Source organism: Triticum urartu, chromosome 4A (assembly GCF_056163025.1).
Source record: "Triticum urartu cultivar PI428250 chromosome 4A, HENAU_Tu73, whole genome shotgun sequence".
NCBI lineage: Eukaryota > Viridiplantae > Streptophyta > Magnoliopsida > Poales > Poaceae > Triticum > Triticum urartu.
The window spans coordinates 255,888,644-255,897,668 of record NC_141876.1 but is presented as its reverse complement, the minus strand read 5'-3'; the positions used below and the strand labels follow the sequence as shown (position 1 = coordinate 255,897,668).

The 9,025-nt window shown below is 56.9% G+C and overlaps 1 protein-coding gene across 1 annotated transcript; it reads right to left on the bottom strand.

The window, feature by feature from the left end:
• Positions 1–4,687: 4,687 nt before the first annotated feature.
• On the bottom strand, positions 4,688–5,331 carry LOC147975527 (uncharacterized). The gene is made up of 3 exons (XM_087520470.1): positions 5,311–5,331; positions 5,147–5,269; positions 4,688–4,996 (listed from the first exon to the last, which is right to left on the bottom strand). The coding sequence occupies exons 1-3, from the start codon at positions 5,329–5,331 to the stop codon at positions 4,688–4,690; spliced, it is 453 nt and encodes a 150-aa protein (XP_087376596.1).
• Between the last annotated feature and the right edge of the window lie 3,694 nt (positions 5,332–9,025).

Here is a 9,025-nt window from a genome sequence, read left to right as displayed (position 1 = left end):
CCCGCCTGGCCTTGGTCGTCATGGCTCACGTCATATGAGCCTCGCGAGGTTCACCTTGCATTAACATCTCTGCTCCTTGGGAGCCAGCCTAGGGAGGCCACCCTGATAACCCACAAGTATAGGGGATCGCAACAGTTTTCGAGGGTAGAGTATTCAACCTAAATTTATTGATTGGACACAAGGGGAGCCATAGAATATTCTCAAGTATTAGCAGCTGAGTGGTCAATTCAACCACAGCTCAAAACTTAATATCTGCAACAAAGTATTCAGTAGCAAAGTAATAAGATAATAGTGCTAACGGTAGCAAAAGTAACATTTTTGGTTTTATAGTGATTGTAACAGTAGCAACGGAAAAGTAAATAAGCGAAGAACAATATATGAAAAGCGCGTAGGCAATGGATCAGTGATGGATAATTATGTCGGATGCGTTCAATGATGCAACAGTTATAACATAGGGTGACACAGAACTAGCTCCAGTTCATCGATGTAATGTAGGCATGTATTCCGAATATAGTCACACGTGCTTATGGAAAATAACTTGCATGATATCTTTTGTCCTACCCTCACGTGGCAGCGGGGTCCTATTGGAAACTAAGGGATATTAAGGCCTACTTTTAATAGAGTACCAAACCAAAGAATTAACACATAGTGAATACATGAACTCCTCAAACTACGGTCATCACTGGTAAGTATCCCGATTATTGTCACTTCGGGGTTAACGGATCATAACACATAATAGGTGACTATAGACTTGCAAGATAGGATCAAGAACTCACATATATTCATGAAAACATAATAGGTTCAGATCCGAAATCATGGCACTCGGGCCCTAGTGACAAGCATTAAGCATAACAAAGTAATATCAACATCAATCTCAGAACATAATGGATACTAGGGATCAAACCCTAACAAAACTAACTCGATTACATGATAAATCTCATCCAACCCATCACCGTCCAGCAAGCCTATGATGGAATTACTCACGCATGGCAGTGAGCATCATGAAATTGGTGATGGAGGAAGGTTGATGATGACGATGGCGACGGATTTCCCTCTCCGAAACCCCGAACGGACTCCAGAGCAACCCTCCCGATAGACTTTAGGGCTTGGCGGCGGCTCCGTATCATAAAACGTGATGAATCCTTCTCTTTGATTTTTTTCTCCCCGAACACGAATATATGGAGTCAAGATGGACGTCGGTGGAGCCTCAGGATGCCCACGGGGCAGCGGCGCCCCCAGGGGGGTAAGCGAGCCCCCCACCCTCGTGGACAGGGTGTGGCCCCCCTGATGTGGGTTTTTCCACCAGTATTTTTTATATATTCAAAAAATAATCTCCGTTGATTTTCAGGCCATTTTGAGAACTTTTATTTCTGCACAAAAATAACACCATGGCAATTCTGCTGAAAACAACGTCAGTCCGGGTTAGTTCCATTCAAATCTTGCAAGTTAGAGTCCAAAACAAGGGCAAAAGTGTTTGGAGAAGTAGATATGACGGAGATGTATCACGCCCCTAGGGAGGTCTTGTCGTCGTCCGCCTCACGAGGCTTGGCACCTCACGAGGGTCTTGAGTTGTCGATGCTGAAGCTGGGCTGTACTGGACCGTTGCCAGAGCCACGCCGTGGGCCGCAGGCAGGCAAGTCTAGGTACCCCCATTCCCAGGACGCCGACAGTAGCCCCCGGGGCCAAGGCGTCCTCGAACTTGGCTCCGAGGCGAAGCCAAAGGGCAAGTGCGAAGCGCCGCGGGCCCTAACCGCCTGCGGCCCTGGTCGACGCATGGCGATTGATGGGACGTGGGTGCCTCCGCTTCCCCATGCTTCCTCGGCAACCGTTTGACTTCACAAGACCGTGCTGTAGGCAAAGAAAGCCATCATTGCGTGGGATCGTGGAGGCCGGCGGTTGGCCTCCCTCGGCTATAAATGAAGAGTGGGGCAGAGCCCCCTTCCTCATCTCCATCTTCTCGCCGCCTGCTTCTTCTTCCTCCTCTCTGCCTCGCCGCCTTGCTGTAGTCGTCATGGCACCGACAAGGAAGATCTCCGCCGCCGAGAAGGGGAAGGCCCCCAAGGAGAGACCTGACTCGCCACCCCCAAGAGAGGGTGAGGTCGCCCCCGCAAGCACGTCGCGACTCCTGTGGTGGCTCCTTGGGGGCGCGGGCACGCTTTGACCCGCCGTGGCGGTGTTTCTTCTCGTGGCGGGTGCTGCCAAGGGTGAGGCAGCCCTTGCGGTGATGGGAGGCGTTCCATGGTTGCCCGGCCTCCTCGGCCTCGCTTCCACTCAGCCGAGGTGCTCCTGGAGTTTGTCGTGTGGTCGAAGAGGCCAGCCGGCACCTGGCTCCCACTCCCCCGCTTCTTCATGGGTGAGCTGCTGGCCGCGGGGCCTAGCGGCCTCTAGCTGTAGGCTGATGGCTGTTGCAGCAAGGCCTTGTCGGTCGGGGTCGAAGTTTCCGCCATCGGGAACGTGTCCCTAGCCCGCGGCTAGCAGGTGTTTGCTAGCGCGCGCGGCCTGAGCGGGAGCTGCACCCTCCACTTCAAGTTCGACGGCGTCGTGACCCTCTATGTGAGGGTGTTTGGGGAGGACGACCGTCGTGCGGGGTGCTGCCCCAAAGACGACGGCGGCGACGATGATCTTGGCCTTGATGACAGCCGCGACGACGTCGAGGGTGAGCTCGCCCTTGGCTACGGTCGTGGCTTGTTCAGCGGTGGCGACTCCTCTAGCGAGATCACGAGCAGTGGCGGCTACGACCAGCCGCCTCATTGCCGGGCTCGCTTCGAGGACGGTGGCGGATCGTCTCGTCGCCGCGCTCCGGTGAAGCGGGACGAAGGCTCTGGCTAAGCCCGGAGGCCTCGGGAGTTGTTGTGGTCGCGCGGGCCATTTTTGTTTAGCCTTTCCTTTTCCCTGCATTCAAAAAAAGTAGAGGGCCCTACTGGGGCGTGTAATGAACCATGGTACTTATGCCACTATGCTATGCTTATTGTTCTGATGTATGTTGTGATGTTCATGTCCAGGTAGGTGCGGTAGAATAACTTAGCTTGATTCACTCCCAGTAGTCTCGCACCTCGCGATGGTGCGCCCTCCATCATCTCGTGAGGCCCCCTTGTTGCTGGCTCAGGGGTCGCTGGCCTCAGGAGATATCATGAAGCTACAGACTTGTTAGGAAGTTTTGTTGGGTGTCCTGTTCTTCCTTGTGTGAGTCCTCGGGCGTGGGCAAGTCATGGCTTAGTGCATCGCATCGCGGTACCCGGGGGGCACGGACTTAAGAATATGCGCAAATCACAAGCTCGTTCGAGGGCGTCTCGCGGGGATAGAAAAAGCCATGGCCCTAGGGGGACAGGGTTGTGGCGAAGTGTGTTTGCGGCGTGGGGCGGGCCCAACGCCGTGCACGCACACACCTGCCCAGCCCCTGCGCGCGGGACACGCGAGGTAGAGAGACGGGCAACTGCCGCTCCTCCTGGGCCAAGAGCGACGGGCAACTGCCGCTCCTCCTGGGCCAAGACCGAATGGCAAGTGAGAAGACGAAGGGGAAATCCAACTTGGCAATCGAAAACGCGAGAACTCCAAATTCCATTAAAATAAAGGGGGGCAAACCAACTACAGAAAGCAAGAAATGAACAGCCGCGTTTGGCACCTAGACTAGTCTTCTCACTAGCGCGGAGCTAAGTGCTGCCACTAGGACATGGGAGGGAGCCCCCGAGGCCCGTGGACGGCTCTTCAGAGACTCTGGGGCGTGTACAACCCCACTCATTATTACATGAGAGTGTCACGGGCGGAGACCCTCACTGGCACTGGACCTTGCTTCATGGGTAGAACTTCTGAAGGTTCTGGATGTTCCACGTGTTCTGGATGGGGATCCCGTCATGTGTCTCCAGGCATGCGGCGCCAGGCCTGGAGACGCGGGCAATCCTAAACGGGCCCTCCCACACGGGCGAGAGCTTATGCAGCCCTTCCCTGGAGAGCACCTGCCTCGGGACAAGATCGCCCACCTCGAGCGTCCTCGAGCAGACGCTACGGCAGTGGTACTGCCGCAGCGCCTGCTGGTATCTTACCGCCCGGAGAGAGGCTTGACGATGGCGTTCCTCCCCCAGCACGAGGTCCATCCCCCGAGTGGCGTCCTGGCGTGCCTCCTCAAACGCCAAGACCCGCGTGGAGTGATGCTTGACCTCGTGAGGGAGAACTGCTTCGGCTCCTTAGACGAGGAAGAACGGAGTCTCGCCCGTCAGCTTGGTGGCGGTGGTGCGGATGGACAAAAGCACGAACTGGAGCTCGTTGAGCCAGCCCCTGCCGCAGGCCTCGAGCTTCCTCTTGAAGGTTCTTGTCTTGAGGCCTCTCAGGACCTCCGTGTTGGCTCGCTCAGCTTGGCCGTTGCTCCTGGGGTGTTCCACTGAGGCGTAGCATATCTGCGTTCCAACGTTAGCACAATATGTTTTGAAGAGGTTGCCAGTGAAGTGCGAGCCGTTGTTAGTGATGATACAATTAGGTACCCCGAAGCGGCTCACGAGGCCCTTGATGAACTTGACTGCCGAGCTGGTCGGGATGGTGCGGACGGCATCTACCTCCGTCCACTTGGTGAACTTGTCGATGGAAACATAGAGGTAGCGGTACCCCCGAGCGCCCGTTGGAATGGTCCCAAAATGTCCATCCCCTAGACCGCGAACGGACATGTGAGAGGAATGGTCTGAAGGCCCCTAGCGGGCTAGTGGATCTTCTTGGCGTGGAATTGGCATGCTTCGCAAGATCTCACCATCTCGATGGCATCGTTGAGTGCTGTGGGCAAATAGAACCCGTTGTGGAATGCCTTGCCCACGAGGGTGCGTGATGACGAGTGATGTCCATAGTCCCTGCCGTGTATGTCGGCCAATAGCTCATGTCCCCGCTCCCTGGAGATGCATCGTAGAGAAACATCATTTGGCCATTTCCTACAGAGCTCACCGTCCTGGATGCAGTAGGCGGTGGCCTGTCGAGCCACACGTTCCGCGTCCTCCTTCTTCTCCGGCAGGATCCCCTGAAGCAGATACGCCTTGAACTCTTTGTTGAAGCACCCCTCCTGATGTTCTAGCGCAAGGAGGAGGCGGGCTCCTGATGTCGGGTCACAAGCCGGGGCGCCCGACGGAGGGGACTAAGGGAGGTCCTCGCGAGGCGGTGCTGGTGCTACTTGGGGCAGGGCTGCAGACTGCCTGAAGAGCCTCTCCTCCAAGACGCCGGGCTCTTGAGACAGGCGCCGGGATGCCCTCTTGGCGATGTCGTCTGCTTCCTTGTTTATGTCGCGCGGCACATCCTGCAATTCCAAACCCAAGAATTGTTTTTCAATTTGCGTACCTCCACAAGGTATGCCTCCATGTGCTCGCCCTTTGGCTCGTATACTTTGTTGGAGAAGTTGACGAGGAGCTGAGAGTCACCCTTGATGGTGAGGCGCTTCACTCCCAAGGCTGCAGCAGCCTTGAGGCTGGCGATCAAGCCCTCATACTCCGCGATGTTGTTGGAGACATTCTCGCCCTACTGGAAGCAGAGCTGCACGGCGTAGCAGAGCTTGTCTTGGGTGGGTGAGATGAGCATGACTCTAGCCCGCGTGCCCTGACGCGCGAAGGCGCCATCAAAGTACATGACCCAGCCATCTGGCGCTTCGCTTCCTGGTGAGAGTCGACGGTCCTCGCCTGCTTTGGGGCCTGGAGCGTCGGTCCATTCCGCCACGAAGTCGGCGAGCACGGCTCCCTTGATGACTCTGGTGGTGCTGAACTCCAACTGGAACGCCTACAGCTTTATGTTCCACTCGGCAACTCTTCCTGCAGCATTGGGGCTCCGAAGCACTCTTTCCAGGGGGTAAGCTGAGACAACCTTGATGGGGTGGCCTTGGAATTAGTGGCGCAGCTTGCGGGAGGCGACGAGGAGCGCGAGAAAGAGCTTCTACGGCATGGTGTAGCGCACCCGCGCGTCACATAGTACCATGCTGATGAAGTACACCGGGTGCTCGACGAGGGCGGAAGTGTTGGTGGAGTCTTGTATCTCCTGAGGATGGGGGACCTCAGGAGCTTGGTCGCTTGTAGGGGCAGCTGCGGCCTCAGGAGCACCATCCTGAGGGGCCTGGTCATCTGCTGGTGCCGCCAAGGCCTTAGGTGCACCGTCCTCAAGCTGTGTTGCCTTGCCCTGTCGTGAGGCATTGCCCGTCAGGCCCTTGACTTGGTGCTCCTCCCAGACCGCCACCAGCGCTACGCTGGCGGAGTGTGGTGTGGCGGCTAGGTAAAGCATCAGGGGCTCCAGAGGACACAGTGATACCATCACCCGCGGGCTGGTGAGGTATCTTTTCAGATCTTGGAACACCGCGTCGGCCTCCGGAGTCCACTCGAACGGGACCTTCTTTTTCATTAGCTTGAAGAACGGGAGGGCGCGCTCCCCCAGCCTGGAGATAAAATGCCCCAGCGAGGTTACACAACCCGTCAATTTTTGCATTTCCTTGAGAGTCTGTGGTGGGCTTATCTCTTCTATCGCCTTGACCTTCTCTGGATTTGCCTCAATTCCCCTATGCGACACCAGAAAACCCAGCAACTTGTCGGAGGGAATGCCAAACATGCATTTCTCTGGGTTGAGCCACAGGTCCACCGCACGCAAACTGGCAAATGGTTCCTCTAGGTCCTCGACAAGGGTCCTTGCCTCCTAAGACTTCACTACTATGTCATCGACATATGCCTCAGCGTTCCTCCCGAGATGCTGGCCCAGAGTGATGTGCATCAGCTGCTGGAAGGTTGCCCCAGCGTTGCGCAAGCCAAATGGCATGCAGGTGTAGCAGTACACGCCGCACGGGGTCAGGAAGGCCGTCTTCTCAACATCTTGTACCACCATCTTGATTTGATGATAACCCGAGAAGGCATCCAGGAAGCACAGCAGGTCACACTCGGCGGTGGAGTCGACGATCTAATCGATACGCGGGAGCGGAAAGGGGTCTTGAGGGCAAGCCTTATTGAGGTTGGTGAAGTCAACGCACATGCATTCCTTCCCACCTTTCTTGGGGACGATGATCGGGTTCGCCAGCCATTCCGGGTACCACACCTCCTGATTGACACCTGCTTCTTGCAGTTTGCGGGTTTCTTGGATGATGAAAGACTACTTCTCCATGGATTGCCGCCGCGCCTTTTGCTTCACGGGATGCACGTTGGGGCACACCCTCAGGTGGTGCTCGCTTATCCCCCTCGGGATCTCGACCAGATCCTTGGGTTCCCAGGCGAACACCTCCTTGTTAGCATGCAAGAAGTCGACCGATGCTTTTTGCTGATCTAGAGGAATGTTGGCGCCTATGGTGAAGGTGGTGTCGGATGTGCCATGCTCGTCAACCAGCACCTGCTTCGTCTTGGCATGATCTTGAGAGAACAACTGCTTCCTCTTTACTGGCGCAGCTCCTGGGGCCTCTGAGGCCCCTTCCTTGGCCGGGCGCGCTACAGCTGCGGCCCTGAAGGCAAGCTCGAGGGCCTTCAGGGCCTCTTTGGTGTCTCCGGCCATAGTGAGGACGTCGTTGCTCCCCGGCATCTTCATGAGTTTGTAGGCAGGGTGAGTTGCTTCCATAAACTTAGCCAGGGCTGGGTACCCGAGGATGGCATTGTACAGGAGGCTAATGTGGGCGATGTCGAAGTCGATGAGCTCGGAGCGCGTTGCGGGTGCCGAAGGTGAAGGGGAGGCGGATCTGCCCTAGGGGGAAAGTGGAGCCGTCGACGACCCCGGAGATGGGCTTGGTGGGGCGAAGCTGGCCGTGTGGCACATGCAAGCCGAAAGCTTCCATAGAGAGTATGTTGAGGCCAGGCCAGCCGTCGATGAGGGTCTTGGTAACCGCCACGTTGCAAATGGTGGGGGTGCAGAGCATCGGGAGCGCGCCCCCGGTGGTCACGGGGTGATCTCTTGAGTCAAAGGTGAGGTCAGCCTTGGGTGCCGCCCATCCTGGAGGAGCTCCCTGATGCACGGGGGTGGCGCCCACCTGGCGGAAGAACTGCGTGACATGGCGGTCCAAGGGCAGAGCTTGCGATCCACTGAGGAGAGCTGCAACGGCGTGGGGTGCTAGTGCCATGAAGCGCGCGACGAAGAGGCCGCGCAGCTCCTCCCAGGAGGTCACAGAAGATCCCGGTAGGTTGAGCAGACAAGCACGCAGTGCGCCTGCGAGCGCCATGGGAAGCGAGTTGGCCATGACCTTCTTGTCGCCACCAGCCTCCCGAAGGGCCTCCTCGTATGCCTGAAGGAAGGTCGCCGGGTCTGCCGCACCGTCATAGCGGGGTGGCGTCTCTAGCCTGAACTTGGGTGGCCACTACACCCGCCGGAGGGCGAGGGTGAAGGCCGGAGGCCCTCGGCTCCTGCAAGGGCGCGCGTCAGCCTAGTCGATGGAGAAGCGTCCGCCATGAGAGCCGAACAGCGGAGCGTGGAGGATGGAGTGGCGGATCTCCGACTCACCCCTACCTGGCGCGCCAAATGTCGGATTCAGGGTTCCGCAGACCCTTGAGAGGTTCGAACACTGGGGTGCATGCGAAGAACTCGTCCTCCCCAACCTGCCTGCTCGGTGATCCTACGGCCTAGCTCGACGAGCCCAACGAACACGAGACACATCAGTTTACCCAGGTTCGGGCCACCTTGCGGTGTAAAACCCTACTCTTGCTTTGTGGTGGATTGGCCTCGAGGGGCTGTGGATGAACTAGTACAATGGACGAACAGCCTCAGGGTGGAATGGATCTGTCCTCCTCTATGGTGGTGGCTAAATCCTATTTATAGTGGCCTTGGTCCTCTTCCCAAATGTAAGCGGGAAGGGAATCCACAACGGCCAAATTCAAAGGGAGACAACTAGTACAAGTTATCTTGACAAAAGTAGTCTTCACTTGCAAAAGCTCCTGGTCATGACACCGCGGTGGGCTCCGCGATGACCTCGGCCCTGCCATCCTGGCGGTCTTCGTCTTGTTGCACTGAAATGGAAACCTTTTCTTGACGCCTCAGGACTCCGCGCCTACGCTTTCCTCCTTAGAACTAAAGGGGAAACTGGTACACTGCGCCCGCTGGCGCCCGCCTG